General features: G+C 43.7%; 1 protein-coding gene across 1 annotated transcript in view; it reads right to left on the bottom strand.

Annotated features, from left to right (window-relative positions):
- The window catches only part of LOC134945341 (cytochrome P450 2W1-like), a 76,882-nt gene extending 59,153 nt beyond the window's left edge, over positions 1–17,729 (bottom strand). Inside the window, exons 1-3 of the mRNA XM_063934543.1 lie at positions 17,497–17,729; positions 11,401–11,563; positions 1,368–1,517 (exon numbers count right to left, since the gene is read on the bottom strand). Of these exons, the coding sequence (XP_063790613.1) occupies positions 1,368–1,517; positions 11,401–11,563; positions 17,497–17,682 (499 nt within the window). The 5' untranslated portion in view covers positions 17,683–17,729. The remainder of the gene's footprint in view (positions 1–1,367; positions 1,518–11,400; positions 11,564–17,496) is intronic.
- Between the last annotated feature and the right edge of the window lie 5,957 nt (positions 17,730–23,686).

Raw genomic sequence — 23,686 nt, 5'->3', positions numbered from 1 at the left:
ATATGCGTATCTGGCACTGTGGGCATATGTGTATCTGGCATTGTGGGGGCATATATGTATCTGTCACTATGAAGGCAGTTATGTGTATCTTGCACTGTGGGGGCATATGTGTATCTGGTACTGCACTACTGGGGTCATATGTGTATCTGGCCCCCTATATGTGTATCATGTCCCTATTTTCATTGGCCATGCACCGTGTGGCATGTGACCACACCCATTTTTTGGAATGCCTTTGCTGTGTGCACATAGTACCTCTAAAAAAAAAATTCTACTTGCACCACTGACTGGGTCACTATATGTATGTGGCATTATACCGGGACATTATATGTATGTGGTACTGTACTGGGGCATTATATGTATGTGGCACTGTACTGAGGCATTATATGTATGTGGCACTGTACAACGTGACGGGGTTGTGACACAAGGTCAAATTCCTACATATGTCATACCAAAAGATCTGCGCACAAAATGCCATGCCCCCTGGCGCGCGCATGATAATGGCTCTTTCACTTGACTGCAGATCTTTTCTGGCAACCCCTGCTGTAGATGAACATACCCCGGTTTTAGTAGCGTATTGTGTATAAATACACACTGGATATGTATATTGGTGTATGCAGAGCTTAAAGTGGTCCTGGTGAGGTGGTGGAACTCATGGAGGAAGATCATGGAGGCACCAGGACCTGAGGAAGGAGTAGGTGGCTGCAGCTCATCAGCAACACTAGTGCCGTCTGTATCATCGATTGACGCAGATGATGGGGTGGGCTTTTCTGTTGGAATTACTGTGCAGGGCAATGAAGGAGGTGGAACTAGTTCCCCCTACCATTACAGGTGGTGGAACTCAGTTCCACCTCGTTCCCCCCCACTTTAACCCCTGGGTGTATGGAAATTGCCAAATGCGTTCTTATGATGATGACTAGTAACAAAACAGGCACACTTGCTAAAGATGCAGATGCATAAAGCTCTTTATTAGGGTAAATAATATAGACATTTTACTATGTGCATCTTTTGAGCAATGTACTGTATGCCCGAGTTACTTAAAATGCAGCATCAAGCCTGTGCAGTATGTCTTCATATATAAGGATACACTCTCCTTTAATACAGTATGCCCTTTTGCTCCTTGTAATTATTATATTCTTTAAAAATATACTGCAGAATGTATGGTCAGTCATCTGGTAGAATATCTCAATTACATTGTTGTACTCTAATTATTCCTATAGCTCTACTACCTGAATTTAGTTATCTTCAAATTAGCTTTCTTTTTTCTTTTTTTTACAGTATGCTGTTGTTGTTGTTGTTGTTGGTCTGCCAGCTACTGTCCTCCGAAATAACAATTTTAAGAGAAATGCATACGATATTGCATGACTTACCATTGTGAGACTTGATTGACTCATTCAAATATTGTAGCTCTTCAATAATTCTGCCTTCAATGGATGATTTCCCCATCCCAAGATCACGTAGGATTGAAAGAGTAAATCTTCGGCTTATTTTCCATCCTTCCCCAGAGGAAAAGATTACACCTAGAAAAGACATAGGAAACTGTGAGTTAAGTTTGGACCTGAGAAATGAAGGAGGCATGGCTACACTTTATGGGTGTGTGGCAACACCAAGTTGTAAATTTTGGCGCCCTTTGCAGCAGTGCTGAAGTGGGAGTGGCCATGCCATATTGGTAATGTGCCTGAGACTCTTTAGCAGGCCTGTTCTCTGAGGCATTTCTCCATCCCTTCTCAGCACTCCTGTATATGACAGAAATATGAGGGGTGTGCAATAACTTTTTGGATGTGTAGTGCATAGGCAGAATAGACAATCTGGCTGTTTGGTTGTGAACTGTAATCTCTGACTAAATGTGGATCAACAGAGGCCACTGAAGAGTTATGATCTTCTACAACTACAAGTGTGGTCTGCTAGAGCAGGAGAGTTTTTACAGATTTCAAGCTGCGCTGTCCCAAACCACTGTGTTTGTGTGGTTTGCAGACTTTTGGAGCGGTAGATGGTCCCAGGAAGATGAGGAGCGATGAGGATTACCTGTTTCCGCCATCACCGAGGACAACATTGTAGCTGTGTGGGCTATAGTTGAGGTGACCATGGCCCAGTTAGAGAAGGAGATAGGTATCTCGTTGGGATCCATCTGTTTGATACCCCATAAATAGCTTAGCCTGAGCAAAAAGCTGGGTGCCTCATCAGCTAACTAAAGAGCAAAAGAAGTTTCAGGTGACTTGGTGCCACAACTTGCTGGCCAGGATTGATGAATCCTGGATCTACAGTTTTGACCCAGTGAACCCCAGTTGGAGGTTTGCTACCACAGAAGTTCAGAGGGTGTGGCCAAGTAGATGTTTGCTGTTTTTGTGGCCAAGACTGGTCACGTAGCTACCATAACACTTGTGTAGCAGTACACAGTCACTGGGGACTGGTATGCCAACCAATGCCTGCTGCAAGTGCTGAAAGCCATTTCCAGGCGCCGTCCAAGACCTTGTACTTGTGGTGCCCTTCTCCATCACAACAATGCACCTGCCCACAAGTCCCAGAAGTGGCAGATTTTCTGGCCCTTGAACGTATCCAGGAGCTTAATCATCCGCTGTACAGTCCAGCCCTTTGCGATTTCTTTGTGTTCCCACATATCAAGCACAAGAAGTGTGCAGTCAGTGACGTAACTTCATCCCAGATGCATGGAGGCAAGATAGATGTTGACTCCCCATCCCATGGCAACTTGTAAAATGAATGACATGTCCATGTCACTCCTATGAAAATGAGTCGTATCGTGTGACTCAGTACTCCCCATCAGTGGCGTAACTATAAATTTTGCTCTCCCTGCCAAAAAAGTTTCTGGTGCCCCCCTCCCCCCCAATGGCATTTTGGTAAAACAAACGTTTCTAGGCAATTTGGCTTCCAGTGTGAACAGTCAAAAATGTGCCGCACCACATAGACATTTTAAAAATAAAGAATTTGCATGCGCCTGTGGCTCCAAAACGGTGTGTGGCCTCACTGCAAATGATGTGGCCTTGCAGGAAAAGACTACCTTATAACCCAGTTTTGCAACCTGCACGCACAGACATTGGCCAACACTAGAAAAAAAAAATCCTGATTCACGCCCCTTACATTATTTGTCATTTTTCCTCCTTATAGTAATGCCCCTTTCACAATATGCCACACACCATAATTCCCATTACACATTATGCCACACACCGTAATGCTCCTTACGCATTATGCCACACACCATAATGCTCGATACACATTATGCCACACTATAATGCCCATTACACATTATGCCACACACTGTAATGCCCATTACACATTATGCCACACACTGTAATGCCCATTACACATTATGCCACACACCGTAATGCCCATGACACAGTATGCCACACACTGTAATACCCACGACGTAATATGCCAGACAATGTAATGCCATTACACAATAGGCCACACACCATAATGCCCATTACGCAATATGCCACACACAGTAATGCCCATTACACATTATTCCACACACTGTAATGCCAATAACACATTATGCCACACCACATAAGGCTTATTACACATTATTCCACACGCCATAATGCCCATTACACATTATGCCACACACCATATTGCCATTACACATTATGCTACACACAGTTATGACCCTGACACACAATAATGCACCTTAGAATTATATTCCACAGTAATGCTTTATGTGTGGCCGCTGCGGCTCACTGCTTAGCGACCTGGATGCCGCTGCTGCTCTTTCCTGTCTGTATTCTGGCTGTCTCCTAGCAACCGGGATGCTGGCTGCTACATGTACAGTAGCAACACACCTATTTGGGATGCCTAATTACCTGACTCCAGCCTGATGACTCTTGTGATTGGTCTCTCTTCCTTTCATTAGGGATTCAGCCCTGTTCCTGTGGCCAGTAATCTTCTCTAGTTTCTGTTACCTAGTGAGCTCGTCACAGTGTCACTGTACCCTGTACAGTTCCCAGTCTGTCTGGTTCCCTGCATCTGTGTACCTGCATTCCTGCATCCTGCCTCAGTCCTCGGTGTGTTGTCCCTGTTAGTCATGCACCTGTGCCTTGTTGGATCCTGCCCAGTACCTGCCATCCCTTAGAATGTAAGCTCTCACAAGTAGGGCCCTATTCCCTCATGTGCTTATCCTTTTCTTACTTTAATAATCCTCAACTGCCCAAATCACACAGTTTTTTGGCCACCTGGAATTTATCTCTGTCATTTACTGATGTAGTTATGCTTAGTTACCCTGTACTTGTCCTAAATTGCCTTTAACTGTAAGTCACTGTTTTCCTGTTTTGATTATGTGCATATGTACTCTGTAATTTGGTGCTGTGGAACCCTTGTGGCACCATATAAATAAAGGATAATAATAATAATAATAATAATCCTGTGTTCATTACTGCTTCATGTCCTAGTCTTGCCGTGGCCCTCCAGTTATTCTCATATATGATCCTTATCCAAATCCAAGCTCCTGCTGTGCAGTCTCTGTTTATAAACCCTACCAGCACTGGTTTTGTATGCTTCCAGCTTGTGTGTCCGTGGTTACCACCAGCAAAGTAACTAACAAAGTGCTATCACTAGCAATGCAAACCTGTGTGTATCTAGCCAACAAACACATGGAGAATTTATTCATATTTAAATTCTTTTTTTTTTTTAACCAAAACATTTAAGTTTACAGCCAATCATCAAAGGATCCCACCTCTTACCCTCTATACCTGAATACCTGAGAGGTGATTACATTTCTCTACAATTTCCAAATTTGACGAAAATATGAACAAAATCCACATAAGTTAATGGTGGTCATTCCGAGTTGATCGCAGCCAGCAACTTTTTGCTGCTGGTGCGATCAACTAGTCCACGCCTATGGGGGAGTGTATTTTAGCTTAGCAGGACTGCAAACACTTGTGCAGCCCTGCTAAGCTAAAAAAGTTTTGTGTAAAAGAAGACTAGTCCTACCCCTACTTACCCTGTGCGACCGCTCCAGCGATGCAGGTCCCGGCTTTGACGTCAGACATCCGCCATCCGTTCTTCTGACCACGCCTGCGTTTTCTCCACCACTCCCCGAAAACCTGCCAACAGTCTGGTGATGCCCAGGAACGCCTTCTTTCTGTCGATCTTCTTGCGGCCGCCGCTGCGACTGCTTTCTTCATAATCCGAGTCGTAACCCGGCGATCCATGTCCCCGGGCAATGACGCGCATGCGCTTTCCAGATCCGTTCACAACGCAGCAACAAACCGCTGCATGCGAACTGGTCAGAATGACCCCCAATATGCCTAGGGCAAAAACAAGTATAAAATATATTCTTTTACTTGTTGGTTTGTTGTATTTGTATATTTATATTTTACCAAATGATAAAGGGTAAGTTAATACTGGTGAGTCAAGAGGGATCACTTATTAAAACTGTTCTATAGGTAACTGTAGATAAGGTTGTGTTCCCACAGCAACCAATACTTTTTCTCTATCGTCCTAAGTGGATGCTGGGGTTCCTGAAAGGACCATGGGGAATAGCGGCTCCGCAGGAGACAGGGCACAAAAAAGTAAAGCTTTACTAGGTCAGGTGGTGTGCACTGGCTCCTCCCCCTATGACCCTCCTCCAGACTCCAGTTAGATTTTGTGCCCGAACGAGAAGGGTGCAATCTAGGTGGCTCTCCTAAAGAGCTGCTTAGAGAAAGTTTAGTTTAGGTTTTTTTTTTCTTTACAGTGAGTCCTGCTGGCAACAGGATCACTGCAACGTGGGACTTAGGGGGAAAGTAGTAAACTCACCTGCATGCAGAGTGGATTTGCTGCTTGGCTACTGGACACCATTAGCTCCAGAGGGATCGAACACAGGCCCAGCCGTGGAGTCCGGTCCCGGAGCCGCGCCGCCGACCCCCTTGCAGATGCTGAAGCGTGAAGAGGTCCGGAAACCGGCGGCTGAAGACTCCTCAGTCTTCATAAGGTAGCGCACAGCACTGCAGCTGTGCGCCATTTTCCTCTCAGCACACTTCACTGGGCAGTCACTGAGGGTGCAGAGCGCTGGGGGGGGGCGCTCTGAGAGGCAAATATAAACCTTATACAAGGCTAAAAATACCTCACATATAGCCCATAGGGGCTATATGGAGATATTTAACCCCTGCCTGACTGGAAAAATAGCGGGAGAAGAACCCGCCGAAAAAGGGGCGGGGCCTATCTCCTCAGCACACGGCGCCATTTTCTGTCACAGCTCCGCTGGTCAGAACGGCTCCCAGGTCTCTCCCCTGCACTGCACTACAGAAACAGGGTAAAACAGAGAGGGGGGGCACATTAATGGCTATATATATATATATTAAAGCAGCTATAAGGGAGCACTTAATATAAGGATATCCCTTGTATATATAGCGCTTTGTGGTGTGTGCTGGCAGACTCTCCCTCTGTCTCCCCAAAAGGGCTAGTGGGTCCTGTCTTCATTAGAGCATTCCCTGTGAGTTTGCGGTGTGTGTCGGTACGTGGTGTCGACATGTATGAGGACGATATTGGTGTGGAGGCGGAGCAATTGCCAAATATGCAGATGTCACCCCCCAGGGGGTCGACACCAGAATGGATGCCTTTATTTGTGGAATTACGTGATGGTTTATCTTCCCTTAAACAGTCAGTTGAGGACATGAGGCGGCCGGACAATCAATTAATGCCTGTCCAGGCGCCTCAAACACCGTCAGGGGCTGTAAAACGCCCTTTGCCTCAGTCGGTCGACACAGACCCAGACACGGGCACTGATTCCAGTGACGACGGTAGAAATTCAAACGTATTTTCCAGTAGGGCCACACGTTATATGATTTTGGCAATGAAGGAGACGTTACATTTAGCTGATACTACAGATACCGTAAAACAGGGTATTATGTATGGTGTGAAAAAACTACAAACAGTTTTTCCTGAATCAGAAGAATTAAATGACGTGTGTGATGAAGCGTGGGTTGCTCCTGATAAAAAGTTGATAATTTCAAAAAAGTTATTGGCATTATACCCTTTCCCGCCAGAGGTTAGGGCGCGCTGGGAAACACCCCCTAAGGTGGACAAGGCGCTCACACGCTTATCCAAACAAGTGGCGTTACCCTCTCCTGAGACGGCCGCACTTAAGGATCCATCAGATAGAAAGATGGAAGTTATTCAAAAGAATATATACACACATGCAGGTGTTATACTACGACCAGCTATAGCAACTGCCTGGATGTGCAGTGCTGGAGTAGTTTGGTCAGAATCCCTGATTGAAAATATTGATACCCTAGATAGGGACAATGTTTTACTGTCGTTAGAACAAATAAAGGATGCATTTATCTATATGCGTGATGCACAGAGGGATATTTGCACACTGGCATCTCGGGTGAGTGCTATGTCCATTTCAGCCAGAAGAGCCTTATGGACACGACAGTGGACAGGCGATGCGGATTCAAAACGTCACATGGAGGTTTTGCCGTATAAAGGGGAGGAGTTATTTGGAGTTGGTCTATCAGACTTGGTGGCCACGGCTACTGCCGGGAAATCCACTTTTTTACCTCAAGTCACTCCCCAACAGAGAAAGGCACCGACCTTTCAACCGCAGCCTTTTCGCTCCTACAAAAATAAGAGAGCAAAGGGCTTGTCGTACCTGCCACGAGGCAGAGGAAGAGGGAAGAGACACCAACAGGCAGCTCCTTCCCAGGAACAGAAGCCCTCCCCGGCTCCTGCAAAAACCTCAGCATGACGCTGGGGCCTCTCAAGCGGACTCGGGGACAGTGGGGGGCCGTCTCAAAAATTACAGCGCGCAGTGGGCTCACTCGCAGGTAGACCCCTGGATCCTGCAGATAATATCTCAGGGGTACAGGTTGGAATTAGAGACGGATCCTCCTCATCGTTTCCTGAAGTCTGCCTTACCAACCGTCTCTTCCGAAAGGGAGAGGGTGTTGGAAGCCATTCACAAGCTGTACGCTCAGCAGGTGATAGTCAAAGTACCCCTATTACAACAAGGAAAGGGGTATTATTCCACTCTATTTGTGGTACCGAAGCCGGATGGCTCGGTAAGGCCTATTCTAAATCTGAAGTCCTTGAACCTCTACATAAAAAAGTTCAAGTTCAAGATGGAGTCACTCAGAGCAGTGATAGCGAACCTGGAAGAAGGGGACTTTATGGTATCCTTGGACATCAAGGATGCGTATCTACACGTTCCGATTTACCCCGCACACCAGGGGTACCTCAGGTTCATTGTTCAAAACTGTCACTATCAGTTTCAGACGCTGCCGTTCGGATTGTCCACGGCGCCTCGGGTCTTTACCAAGGTAATGGCCGAGATGATGATTCTTCTTCGAAGAAAAGGCGTATTAGTTATCCCATACTTGGACGATCTCCTAATAAGGGCAAGGTCCAGAGAACAGCTGGAGACAGCTTTAGCACTATCTCAAGAGGTGCTAAGACAACACGGGTGGATTCTGAATATTCCAAAATCCCATTTAATCCCGACAACTCGTCTGCTGTTCCTAGGAATGATTCTGGACACGGTTCAGAAAAAGGTTTTCCTTCCAGAGGAAAAAGCCAAGGAGTTATCCGATCTGGTCAGGAACCTCCTAAAACCAGGAAAAGTGTCAGTACATCAATGCACAAGAGTCCTGGGAAAAATGGTGGCTTCTTACGAAGCAATTCCATTCGGCAGATTCCATGCAAGAATATTCCAAAGGGATCTGTTGGACAAATGGTCAGGGTCGCATCTGCAGATGCACCTGCGAATAACCCTGTCACCAAAGACAAGGGTGTCACTTCTGTGGTGGTTGCAGAAGGCTCACCTATTAGAAGGCCGCAGATTCGGCATTCAGGATTGGATCCTGGTGACCACGGACGCCAGCCTGAGAGGCTGGGGAGCAGTCACACAAGGAAGAAACTTCCAGGGAGTATGGACGAGTCTGGAAAAGTCTCTTCACATAAACATTCTGGAACTAAGAGCAATCTACAATGCTCTAAGCCAGGCGGAACTTCTCCTGCAAGGAAAGCCGGTGTTGATTCAGTCGGACAACATCACGGCGGTCGCCCATGTAAACAGGCAGGGCGGCACAAGAAGCAGGAGTGCAATGGCAGAAGCTGCCAAGATTCTTCGCTGGGCGGAGAATCACGTGATAGCACTGTCAGCAGTGTTCATCCCGGGCGTGGACAACTGGGAAGCAGACTTCCTCAGCAGACACGATCTTCATCCGGGAGAGTGGGGTCTACATCCAGAAGTCTTCAACATGTTAATAGACCGTTGGGAAAGACCAATTGTAGACATGATGGCGTCTCGCCTCAACAAGAAACTGGACAAATATTGCGCCAGGTCAAGAGATCCACAGGCAATAGCTGTGGACGCACTGGTAACTCCTTGGGTGTACCAGTCAGTGTATGTGTTTCCTCCTCTGCCGCTCATACCAAAGGTATTGAAGATCATACGGCAAAGAAGAGTAAGAACAATACTAGTGGTTCCGGATTGGCCGAGAAGGACTTGGTATCCGGAACTTCAAGAGATGCTCACGGACGAACCGTGGCCTCTACCTCTGAGAAGGGACCTGCTACAGCAGGGTCCCTGTCTTTTTCAAGACTTACCGCGGCTGCGTTTGACGGCATGGCGGTTGAACGCCAGATCCTAAAAGGGAAAGGCATTCCAGAAGAAGTCATTCCTACCTTGATTAAGGCACGGAAGGAAGTCACCGTGAAACATTATCACCGCATTTGGCGAAAATATGTAGCGTGGTGCGAGGATCGGAGGGTTCCGACGGAGGAATTCCAACTGGGTCGTTTCCTACATTTCCTGCAATCAGGATTATCTATGGGTCTCAAATTGGGATCCATTAAGGTTCAAATTTCGGCCCTGTCAATATTCTTCCAAAAAGAATTGGCCTCTGTCCCTGAGGTCCAGACTTTTGTCAAGGGAGTACTGCATATACAGCCTCCTGTGGTGCCTCCGGTGGCACCGTGGGATCTAAATGTAGTTTTAGATTTCCTCAAATCCCATTGGTTTGAACCATTGAAAAAGGTGGATTTGAAATATCTCACATTGAAAGTGACTATGTTACTAGCCCTGGCCTCTGCCAGGAGAGTATCTGAATTGGCGGCTTTATCTTATAAAAGTCCTTATCTAATCTTCCATTCGGATAGGGCAGAACTGCGGACTCGTCCGCATTTTCTCCCTAAAGTGGTATCAGCATTTCATCTGAACCAACCTATTGTGGTGCCTGCGGCCACTAGCGACTTGGAGGACTCCAAGTTGTTGGACGTTGTCAGAGCCTTAAAAATATACATTGCAAGGACGGCTGGAGTCAGAAAATCTGACTCGCTGTTTATATTGTATGCACCCAACAAGTTGGGCGCACCTGCTTCTAAGCAGTCGATTGCTCGTTGGATTTGTAACACAATTCAACTTGCACATTCTGTGGCAGGCCTGCCACAGCCTAAAACTGTAAAAGCCCACTCCACAAGGAAGGTGGGCTCATCTTGGGCGGCTGCCCGAGGGGTCTCGGCATTACAACTCTGCCGAGCAGCTACGTGGTCGGGGGAGAACACGTTTGTAAAATTTTACAAATTTGATACCCTGGCAAAGGAGGACCTGGAGTTCTCTCATTCGGTGCTGCAGAGTCATCCGCACTCTCCCGCCCGTTTGGGAGCTTTGGTATAATCCCCATGGTCCTTTCAGGAACCCCAGCATCCACTTAGGACGATAGAGAAAATAAGAATTTACTTACCGATAATTCTATTTCTCGGAGTCCGTAGTGGATGCTGGGCGCCCATCCCAAGTGCGGATTATCTGCAATACTTGTACATAGTTATTGTTAACTAATTCGGGTTATTGTTAAGGAGCCATCTTTAAGAGGCCCTTTCTGTTGTCATACTGTTAACTGGGTTTAGATCACAAGTTGTACGGTGTGATTGGTGTGGCTGGTATGAGTCTTACCCGGGATTCAAAATGCCTCCCTTATTGTGTATGCTCGTCCGGGCACAGTACCTAACTGGAGTCTGGAGGAGGGTCATAGGGGGAGGAGCCAGTGCACACCACCTGACCTAGTAAAGCTTTACTTTTTTGTGCCCTGTCTCCTGCGGAGCCGCTATTCCCCATGGTCCTTTCAGGAACCCCAGCATCCACTACGGACTCCGAGAAATAGAATTATCGGTAAGTAAATTCTTATTATCTAGTATAATAATAAAAAAAAAAAAAAGAAGAAATCAAACATCTGATTGGTCATTGTTTGTGAGTGCTCCTTGTCTGATTGGTTGCTTTTGGTCACTGCACCAATTCTAATTGGCTGTTGTAGGCCAATGCACCTTTTCTGATTGGCTGCTGTTGGTCACTGCATCAATTCTGATTGGCTGTTGTAGGTCATTGCACTTTTTCTGCACAGTTCTTCAGAAATGCTCCCCAAGGTGCCTTGGTCCTAAATGCAAGAATGGCAATCTGCCAAATGATTAACCTACCATGGTTCATCTGAAAGTCATCAACAATACGGATCTGTCCACGTTCTCCAAAGTCATAGTTAGCTTTCACCAGGGCTTCTTTATTGGCTTCATATCCAACCAGAACCACAGCTTTTGTAGATCCAAAGTGGAAGGTGAAGAATGTGCCATATTTTTTTGCAAGCTGGAAAAGAGTTAATATAATTTTATCAGAGGAAGCACTTTATTTAGTGGAACTTAGAAAAAAGTAATTGTACAGAAGTATCACAACATACAAAAGGTATTGCATTTATTTATCTGCACAAGTGGCTGCATTTTGGGCTCTATGGTGGTCGCTCGTTGCCATTTTTCGCAATGCAGCGATTAGGTGGAAAATGCGCATGTGCATGGTATGCAGCGCGCATGCGCTAAGTTATTTAACACAAAACTTAGATTTGCTGGTGTTTGTGCGGCGCTTTTCAGTCGCCCTGCTGATCGGTGAGTGATTGACAGGAAAGGGGCGTTTCTGGGAGGTAACTGAGCATTTTCCGGGAGTGTGCTAAAAAACGCAGGCGTGTCAGGCTAAAACGTAGGAGTGGCTGGCCGAATGCAGGGCGTGTTTGTGACGTCAAACCAGGAACTAAACGGACTGAGGTGATCGCAATCTAGGAGTAGGTCTGGAGCTACTCAAAAACTGCATGAAATTATTTAGTAGCAGTTCTGCTAATCTTTCGTTCGCTATTCTGCTAAGCTAAGATACACTCCCAGAGTGCGGCGGCCTAGCGTTTGCACTGCTGCTAAAAGCAGCTAGCGAGCGAACAACTCGGAATGAGGGCCAATGTACTAACTCACACAGAGCTACCATGCTCTACTTTTGGAGCAATGTGGCACTGTATTTAATAACACAGCTTGTGTGTGTGTGCCCTTTTTAATCTTCGCCATGCCCTTTCCCTACCTTTAAGTTTTGTGTAGCCGCCTTATGGCTAGTATAGGAGAATGTATCATGACTTCGAGAGAGATAAAGTGGAGAAGTTGCCATAGCAACTCATCAGCATCTAACTGTTATAGACTGTGCTAGATAAATGTTTGCTAAAAACTGATTTCTTGTTATGGGCAACTTCACTTTATCTGTCGTAAAAGTTTGAAACGTCTTCTCTGAAGAGTAGTTATCGATTTCTTTTTTCCACAAGGGTATGCAGCTATTATTTTAAGTGGGACATTCTAAAAAGTTAGGGAGGTTTCTTTGGCTGGACATTCACGTTTACTACCTTTATATCAAGCGGCGGCTCCCACCTTGTTAGAGGAGGAGGGCTGCCGCTGGTGAGGCTGCCGTTTCTCCCCTCCCTGTCCCTGCAGCCACCTGGGTCCCACCGTCTGTGCTATGTACAGTTCACAGACGCCAGGAACTGGTGCATGCGCAGTAGCGGTGGCGGTACTGTGCATGCGCAAACCCACAGTTTCTATGGACTGCATCGGCTGCAGCCCATAGAAGCCGGCTAGGGCTGATAAGTCAGAGAGCTGGCTTTCTACAGGGAGCTGGCTCTCTGCCTATTACAGCCTGGTCTGGCAGTCCCGGAAGGAGGAAACACCTCCCAATGGGACTGCCTGTAGCGTCTGTGACTGGCAGGTAGGACTTCCAATAGGAAGTCACTGCCAGTCACAGTGAAGCTAGTGCAGTCTCACAGACTGCATCTGGCTTCAATGACAGTTAGCTGGGTGGCAGATTTTACCTGGGGGGGGGCTGCAGTGGTAAAAACCGCCACTATTTATATCACTTAATTAATGTTGTGCCCCCTCCTAACTTTCTTCTTACTTACAAAAAATAAACCCCCCAAAAAACCCAGCACAGCAAAATAAAAAAGCAAAACTGAAAATTAGCAAGCCCAATTTCACTTGTTAGAAGTGGAATAAGTAACAGGGGGGTAAATGTATTGTCCATCATTATGGGAGAGAAGCGGTCTCAGCGCACGTTATGTGCGATGTACCACTTCTCCCTCATGTATGAATGTTCCGGTATGCAGTACATGACAGGAGATGTAGTTATGTGCGGTCACAATACCTCTCCCTACATCCTGCACCCTCACAATCCTGACGGGTGGCATAACAACTAACAAGGACTAGTCCACGACACCAATAAAGTGGGAATAGAACTTCACCACTGAGCCCGCAGTGTGGCGAGCACAACAAGCCCAAAAGGAGCTTGTTGCACTGCCATATCCCCCCCCCCAGCTGGCATTCCGCTGCCAGGATACCGGTGTCGGTATGCTGACCGGAGGTCTCCTGACTGCCGGTCATGCATACCACACCCATGACAGGGGCATTATGCGCCCCTGTCCATTCGGCATTGCTTTCTATAAGATATCATGCCGATATGTGTTGGCAATGTATGAACCTGCAGCTATCGATTTCGACAGCTGCAGGTGTAGATGCCCTATCTCCACAGCGGGGACTGAGCTGTCCCTGGCTGTGACTGGTGCCAGCTCCGGACTGTGCAGGAGATCTCGCATGAGTAGCGAGATCACGCACATTCACAGTGGACAGGGAGACCCAATGTATCAGCACTAAGCTTTTTTTTGTTTTCACTCCCCCACTTCGGCAGACAAGATGTTAATACATCTTGTCGATGTCCCTTCCTCGGTAATGAGGCGAAGCAGGAAGTGTTATAGCGGTGCGTTCCATGCCGCTATAATAGATTTGCCCCTATGTGTGGAATGCAACCGTCAGCAATGGGTGCAAGGAATTTTAACAATTGCGTTGAGTTTGTCCCATACATACTTACTTTTTTCTTAACACTGCTGCTATGACTAATCCTTGGTTCTTTCATATTTTCTATAGTAAGTTCTTCCCTATGCTATCCTTTAGTATCCTAATGTATTTGTTTCCTTGTTCTAGAGGTCCTTTTATTTTAATTACAGCTTTCTTGATTTCAACAGTGCAGAGAGGGCAGTGGGGAGGGTACAGAATTCCCTGGCTGGGATGCGTATGTGTGATCAACGGGTGTACTATGATTAGACGGCTGTCCAGCATACCAGCGCCGGGATCCCGACCGCCGGAATGCCGGCAGCGGGGTGAGTGCAAAAGAGCCCATTGCGGGCTTGCTGCGCTCGCCACGCTGCGGGCACGCTATTTATTCTCCCTCCAGGGTTGTCGTGGACACCCCAAGAGGGAGAATAGTTGTCGGTATCCCGGCACCGGTATCCTGAGCGCCGGGATCCCGACAGCCAGGATAACAAGTGCCTCCCGTGATCAACAGCAGCAGTGTTGACATTTAGAATACTGGCATGTTAATATGATGTGGAGCATTTTATCTGTAGCATGATGTTTACAGTTGCAAAGATTGGTTTACATTGCATTAGTAACCTGTTGGCATCCTGAGTTTGACATCATGCTGCCTCACTTCTTATTGTAAACATTGGAACGGTTGATAATGCAATTACATCTACCATGCCGACAAGTAGCGTGGCAAAACACTCCCTGCATTATTGCAGCTTCTTCACTCTGTTATGCCCCCCTCCCCCCCCCCCCCCAGTACCGCCACTTGACCGATTTCTTAACAGTCGTGCCTGAACTATATTAATAATGATTATACTGTATATTTTAATGGTTCTATCGTATTCATTCTGTCCCTTTTCTCTTCTCACCTGTATACGTTCAGCTATTAAACTTTTTATTAAATACTGTAAATCACCTATTTTGCTTGCCTGATAATTTAGTCAGCTTGCTCCTCCCCCCATTATCCAATATGTCAGGTTCAGAAACATCTTTTGTGATAAAATACATAAACAGACCTTAATAATGTATAACAAAATAATTATTTAGTGATTTGCTTTTTTTATTTTTGTTACGATCATTGTTGTATTTTTGTTGATATTAGGTGCATATGATACTATAGCTACCTGCCTTATTTTGTTAGCCCAGCTGGCAGAACATTATGTTGCTCTTAAGGGAAAACATTAGTATTTACAAGAAAATATTTTGTGATACAATACTAACAAGCAGTTTTTTTAAATTGCATTAGCAATTTAGATTTTTTTGCAGATTTGTAATGTGATGAAATTGATAATCCACATTCTCCTGTGTTAATCTGTTAATAAACTGAGAAGAGCCCTTTCTCCGTTGAAAACTTCACCTAACAAGCAACTAGTGACATCACTGACTTGATGTGCTGCAGTCACATGAATATCTATACAGAACATTTTCTTGATACTTATGTTACATGCATGATTTATATACAGGTTGAGTATCCCATATCCAAATATTCCGAAATACGGAAAATTCCAAAATAAAATAAGATTTTTTTTGAGTGAGAGTGAGATAGTAAAACCTGATGGCTCAATGTACACAAACTTTGTTTAATACACCAAATTATTAAAAATATTTTATTAAATGACCTTCAGGCTGTGTGTATAAGGTGTATATGAAACATAAATGAATTGTGTGAATGTACACATACTTTGTTTAATGCACAAAGTTATTAAAACTGTTGGCTAAAATGACCTTCCGGCTGTGTGTAAACATAAATGCATTCTGTGCTTAAACTTGGGTCCCATCGCCATGATATCTCATAATGGTATGCAATTATTCTAAAATATGTAAAAATCTGATATTCAAAATACTTCTGGTCCCAAGCATTTTGGATAAGGGATACTCAACCTGTATAATCCTTTTGCTTTATTTAATACTAAAAGCACTATTATGTATTTGATTAGATTTAGCACATTGTCAAATGTATTGTGTACATATTCTTTCAGACTAATATTATAGCCTATAGGAAACATGGAATTTTGTCTCCAACATTATAACTGTAGGCACATATTACAAAAATGCTGCATGGGTAATTGCTAGTAATAGAAAAAATAAAAATAAATAATGCTTACAAATTACAATAAGTCTGCGCTGTATTTTCTGCCAAGAGATTTAAGAATTGTCTGCAATGCTAAAAACTGCTACAAGGTGGCAGTGCACATCCACAGTGACATGTGAAGCATATAGGGGATACACCAAAGGTCTAATAGCTAAACTGGTGATAAAATGCATTTTCTGTTGATTTGCTACTCACCCAATCTATTACAGCCAAATCAGCCTATAAATCACAGTGTTCCAAACATACCATAAGACAGATTTGATATATAATGGCGACATTGACCATGTACACATTTTGAATTGCAACACATTGATAATGTTTTTTAATTAGCTGGGTTCCTGCATTTCAGATCACACATTGATAAGGGCACTATTTAGAAGTAAGTCCTGGATAAATTTATATAATGTGATAGTATTAGAGATGTTAGGCACCCATGTGATGAAGTCACCTGGCCGCGGTACATGGGCCCGCATATTTGCGCAAATGTGTGCTAAGAACTTCACTTATGCGCCATGTTAATTGTGAGGGTTTATTTAAATTATTTTTACTATCAGTGTTCTTAGTGCTGGGAGTGTGCATCTCCATCTCTCTTCCTCCAACATTGATAATGTCAACATGTTCATAGTGTAGACAATCCATTTTGTAGGGAATCGCTAACGCTGACCCTAACCGCTAAACCTAACCCTAGTGGTAATGTCAACATTTTCGGGCCATGTCAACATTTTCCAGATGTTGACATGTTCACTCTCAACATTTTAACCATGGCAACATCATAACTGTCAACATTTACTATGAATGACTTTCTGACTGCATACCACTGAAATCATATATTTATGTATGTATTGTATGAAACATAACAAAAGGATCTGAAGACAAAAAACAGTACGTAGTTGCTGTTGAATACAACAAAAACATTTTTCAGCAGTTTTGTATACTTCAGATAGCGTCAAAACCAGTGAGATAAAAAAATAACTAACTTTTATGCTTGAACAAGTAGTAAAATAATTATTATACTTTATAAAGTGCCAACATATTACCCAACATTATACAATGAGTGTTACATGATACAAATAGAGAACACACAAGAGGGAGAAGGTTAAGCTGCCAATCAGTGCAAACAATACAGAGAGGTAACAGCCCTGCTATGACCAGCCTGGGTATGGTTGCATTATCAACGAATTGGACCCTTTAAAGAGCTGGTCGTCTGGGATACTGACACATGCAACCACTACTCTTTCTTTTAGATACTTATTTAAAGCAAAGTCTATTTTTACCTCCATAAAAGTGTAATCTTGTCTGTTAATATCCAGGATGTGCATGTTCCCGATAATAGGCAGAGGAGTTGGTCCTGGGGGAAATTTATAGATGTTTCTTTTAGAAAAGTCCATAAGGATCTTTACACACAACATAACGAGGGTGCATAGCAGGAATAGGGTCACTGACTCGGAGTAGACAGCCATGATGGTTTGTGTTCTGCAATCCGAGTCATTAGCAGATACAAAGCCTCTGTATATATATACAGTACTGTAATAAGCCTGTGCCCATCACCAACCTAAGCTCCGCCCACTACATATAGTACTTCTACACAATAGGTTCTTCATTTAGTGCTTCCTTTGAGTATTAAGGAGATGATTAAACAAAGTTGGCAAATAAATTAGTCAACCTATTTCTCAACAGATTTTCTCTAAATGAAACAGTCAGGGATGAAATAATACCGACGTGTGTGCTGTAATTGTTTTAAAGTGGTTTTATTTAATCAATTTTGTAGATCAAACAAATACAAAATAAAATAAATACAAAATTGGATTTCAGATTGATTTGTGAGAGCCTACAATTTCTAGTTCTACATTCATATGTACAGTTATTTATATTCAACATCACAAATTCCGTTCACCACAATTACTTTCTAGTATAAAATGTATCGAATCGTTTCACAACTTTTTCTTCCATTAAACATAGTTGTGTTTGTGCCAAAATTGACCTGGCTGTGCTAGAAAAATGTATTTTGTGACATGAAATGTACTTGGAAGACTTAACGTTTACATTTACAATAGTACAAAACATTGATTTTGGAATTTCACTCAATTTGTTGGACATTATAATTCTTGTTTGTATGCTAATGCATAAGCAAGTGCCATTTTATAGGCTACGGAACCACAAAGTAAAGCAAGTTAAGCTGCCACCCGAACTGAAAAGAGACGCCTATTGGAGCTCTCATAAACTCATTCGCAATTGCGCACAAATTCGCAGCCTATAAGCAATAACAAGCAACATCGAGGTTAAGAGATGGTCTATGGCTACGCAGACTGGACACAGCTGTAGCCACGCAGGTGCCATGGTTTTGTACATACAAGCTTGCAGCTGACTGCAGATACATGCCCCGAAAACGGGAAAGACATGTGGTCACTTTATGGCAATCACTTTACAATGAAATACTCATTATGAGTGGGAGCGCAGAGTCACCTTGATGCATGCATATTGCAATTGCAGCACATGCGCAGTTTGACAATTGCGTGAACACCATCCCACAAACATGAATGAAGCCCATTGTGCACATGTAAGAGGAGTTTGTTCAGAAAACATGCTTTGCATATAAAAGGGGACTAAAGTGTATACCTGTCCTGCACACAATGCAATTCAAGATAATGCAGCGATTTAATGAACTTGTATCTAGAGACATTACAGGGGAATGATATACTTGGCTCTGTCCCTCCAGCCAACTCCTCTCAGTAACATGCCCTGCTGCCCGTTGTTTTGTCAGTTTACAGCTGGCTTTACCGCTTCCTCATCCCCCTTTGACTCTGCAGTGAACTACCATTGCAAGGCAGCCCCATGCACAGCATGTAGCAATAGGAGGAGGCATGGGCTAAGATGTAAAAAAGTCTGAGTTCAGCGGTTTTTTTGAAGGGGCAATTGTTTACAAGGCTAAACTATGCCCTGTAATGAATTGCTCCTCAGCCGGCATCCCGCATTGCAGCCAAACTCTGACTTCATTACATCCCAGCCATGGTGTCCTCTCTGATTGTCTGGCATGGTGTGCAACTGAAATCCAATCAGAGTATAATCCTAGAACACACAGGACCTGATTCAGTGGCAGACGAACTCCTGACGTTGGACATAGCGGAGTGATTTTTTGCTGCTGTACATCCATCTAAGTTGTACAGCGCATATGTCCCGACTGTGGTGGAAATTTGCTAAGGTCCGGATTTGATTCGAGTTTGCATTTTTGGATGAAAATGCAACTCGGAAACTTACTAAACACAGCAGTTTTGCTCCAATCTGCATTGTATTTCACGGTCGACAACATAAATACGAATCAATATACCATTGGTCAAATGCTGCTATTATTTCATACAACACGGGAATTTATCATGGATTCGTATTTGGAAACTCGAACTGAAAAGCTTAAAAAACGGCCGCAAAAAGGGAGCAATTCATAAAAAAAATTAAGCTTTCAAATAGAACTGCTTTGGCCTGCCGGGTTTAACATGTTAGTCAACTTACCCATTAATCACACCTAAATTCTGATGCCTTTAAAAGGGGACTAAGCACATTATTCACTTCCCACTCACAAAAACGGCTTCTGTGCTGCAGTGATGTGCTGGGTGCTGTGTGATTCCTGAGACTGTGCCACCAGTCTGGAAGAATCCATGGGCAGGAAACTGAACATGGGACCTCATTCCGAGTTGATCGCTCGCTAGCTACTTTTAGCAGCCGTGCAAACGCATAGTTGCCGCCCACGGGGAAGTGTATTTTCACTTTTCAAGAGTGCGGACACCTGTGCAGCTGAGCGGCTGCAAACACATTTTGTGCAGAACAAGACCAGCCCTGTAGTTACTTATTCTGTGCGATGATTGCTGCGACGAAGGACCCGGCATTGACGTCAGATACCTGCCAGATACCTGCCCAGCAAATACCCGGCCACGCCTGCGTTTTTCCAAACACTCCCAGTTGCCACCCAGAAACTCCCACTTCCTGTCAATCTCCTTGCATCCGCCAGTGCGACTGAAAGAGTCGCTAGAACCTGTGCAAAACCACAAAGCTCTTTGTACTTGTGCGCAGATTAGCCCCGTTTTGCCATAATTGCTGCGCTGCAAAAATCCATAGTGAGCGATCAACTCGGAATGAGGGCCATGGTCAGCAGGGTGTGCAGGTGTATGAGTGTTGTTGCTGGATACCCTGGCGGATGTCATGACTCCTTCATCCTCAGTCAGGCATCCCTCTAAGCAAAATTTGTAGGTGGACAAATGCCAGATGGGTGGCTGCTGGGTATGTAACTATATATTTGGCTTTTGTTTTGCAGGCACAAAATACCCACTACATACCCAATATGTTGCTGTATACTTTTACATTTACTTTACATTCCATACTATCGATTTCAGGTGATGCGGGGTATGGCTGCTTCTCTTGGCTTCTGACTCCATTGTCACATCCCCTCGGGATGTTTTGGTGTGCTGAAATCTAGGTTTCAGTGTCTGGATAAGTCTGCTTTTCTTTTGTTGTATAGTCCCTTAAAGGTGACTAGAATTGTGTTAAGCTGTTTTCTTCATAACATGTGTTTGTAACAATATCTGCCACATGACGCTGAAGAAAGCAGTCAGCAAGTAGAAGAATTAGTAACATCTGGTGACAGTTGGTGTATAGATGTAGAGAGGCAGGTAAGGCAGCAACTAATAGAACCGCATTTTTCAGGTAAGTATATTTTAACCACTGTAATTTACTTGAAAGTAGTGTACCTAAAGACTTATCCCTTTGTGTTGATATTCTACAAACAACAGTCTGAATAATAATTATTCAGATGACATTATATTATAACAGCTATGTATTTTTATGTCATACATTACTTTCACAATATCCTATGTGTAATAATTTCCATCTTTAAAAACCTTTCATCAATTTCTATGAGGACAAGATTTTTTTTTGAATCACATACTGTACACAATTTCAATGTGTTTTCCTTAATAAGTAGATGTTTTGTTTGTTTGGTTTAACCTTCCGCTTCTCACCGAAAGGACTTAGGCTACCATTTTTCTCTCTCTACATTTTTTGGAAGTGGAGATGTGGTCCATACCAACCAATTACATTCTACTTAACAATCATCTTGCACCTTCTAGGAGATACTTCCTATATTCTCATTGTTTTGTTTGGCCACCATCTATTTTCAAAAAAGAACACTTCGTTACATTTTCACAAGCTGTACGTGTAATATATGTGGTTTCTGTGTCAAAATTACATGTTGTATATTTAAAAATGGACGCAAATTACTGCAATCAAATGTTTTTTGTTATTTTATTTTTGTGCTTTTTTTTGCACCAAAAAAGAAGAAAAAAGTATTAAAATACAAAACATGCCCTTAACACTGGCCTTGATTGTGAAAAATCTAAAATGATTGTTATTTTGTCATTACAGACTGACATTTAAAAAAAATTTCCTCTGGCACCCTCTGGAGGTGGACCTCCATTTTCCAGTTGAGTCTGTCCGTGTACAGGAGGATTGCCTTGGTGGGGAGGTAACCGGTGAGATTAATGGTGTTGTCCCTCCAGAACTTGTGCTTTGAAGTTCACTTTGTTGTGTAGTCTGGAGCTTACTGTCATTAGATCTACAAGATTTAGGTCAACAGTCATTAGGTTGACATGCATTAGGTCGACATGGTCAAAAGGTCAACATGATCATTAGGTTGACATGAACATGGTAAACATGAGTTTCGCATTTAAAAAAATTTTTTTGTGAACTTTTTCATACTTTATGATCCACGTGGACTACGATCGGGAATGGTAACCTGTGCCGAGCGCAGCAGCAGCGGAGCGAGGCACCTTGCCCGAAGCATGGCGAGTGAAGTGAGCCATGCGAGGGGACATGGTGCACTAATTGGGGCTCCCCGTCACTTTGCGAAGAAAACGACACAAAAAAAAGTAAAACACTCATGTCGACCTTTTCACATGTCGACCTTGTTCATGTCGCCCTAATGACACTGTCGACCTTTTGATCATGTTGACCTAATGCATTTCGACCAATGGTGGTCGACCTAATGTCTGTTGACCTACTGACCCATACCCATAGTGAGGTGCTGTCTCAGGTTAGTGAGTGTTGCATTGAGGTCTCTTTATGAAGGCTTATGGTCATTAGGTCGACAAGACTTAGATCGACAGTCATTAGGTCAACCACTATTGGTCGACATGCACTACAGATGGGTCCACCTTTATCTTGACTTCTTTGCTGCGCCTAGGCACACCATGGTTTATCAACATAAACACTTCATCTATTGTTCTCAGCTGCAATACAATACAGAGAACAATACATCAGGGGATTAAGTCATTACAGCAGGGGATTAAGTCTGACTGACCTGGCTCAGTTAATCCCATTAAAGGCCAAGAAAAGCGTGGACCCATCTGTAGGTCGACATGGTCATTATGTCGACATCGTCATTAGGTCGATCTGAACAAGGTCGACATGGAAAAAGGCTGACATGCATTTTTCACATTTTTTGAAGTGTTTCATACTTTACGATCCACGTGGGAATGGTAACCTGTGCCGAGCGCAGCGGAGAGAGGCACCTTGCCCGAAGCTCGCTCGCCATGTGAGGGGACACAGTGCACTAATATTTTAACACAAATTTTTTGGACATAAAAACCCAAAGCTGATGTACTTACCAGCTTTACCACCATCATCATCATCATCATCATTTTCAGGCTGAGTGGGGGCAGGGACCCCTGTTGCTCACTGAAAATGGATATGTGACATTTGATTGGAACAAAAAGTGTTATTGCATTTTTAGTAAACATGTAACATTTGTACGTTTGTTTAACACTCATTGAAACATTGCCAGTATATCAGTGACATTGTTAAAACGGCAATCAACTATTTTTATAAATAAACATAACTCAAAAAAATATTGTGGACATAAAGGTGTGTACACACGATGAGATCCCTGCTATGTTCGATTTTGTCTATGCGATTTCCCTTGAACTCCCCCCAGAACCCAGATAGCAAAGATAGTACAGATTTTGACTATCTGTCCTTGAGATTTTGTCTATGTACGATTTTGACTAAGTGCCAAGTTTGACTATACTTTGTACTAGTTAGTACACTAGATAGTCAAGATTGACTTGCCTGCACAGTCTATCTAGCCTTATGATATCGACCCCACGGGAGCGTGCATCGAGATTGAATCTGTATCGCAAGCTGCCTAACACCTTGAGATTTGCACTAACTTTTCATAAGATTTTGACTATATAGTCAAAATCTTACAGATTTTTCTCACCGTGTGTACACACCTTTACTGTTATTTGTTGTAATTATTTTTTTTGCTAACAAAACAAAAAATATGCCACAAAAACCCATTGGCAATAAATAAGTCAGTCTTGTGAGCAGACCCAGAAAAGGCGCTCAGGCTCATGGCCCATACAGTGAACTATACAGTATTGGTATGTACGCATTAGTCCACAATACATTACAACAGTAATG

The sequence above is a fragment of the Pseudophryne corroboree genome, chromosome 7, assembly GCF_028390025.1.
Source record: "Pseudophryne corroboree isolate aPseCor3 chromosome 7, aPseCor3.hap2, whole genome shotgun sequence".
NCBI lineage: Eukaryota > Metazoa > Chordata > Amphibia > Anura > Myobatrachidae > Pseudophryne > Pseudophryne corroboree.
The sequence above is the reverse complement of the archived record's forward strand: the minus strand, read 5'-3'. Positions and strand labels throughout refer to the sequence as shown.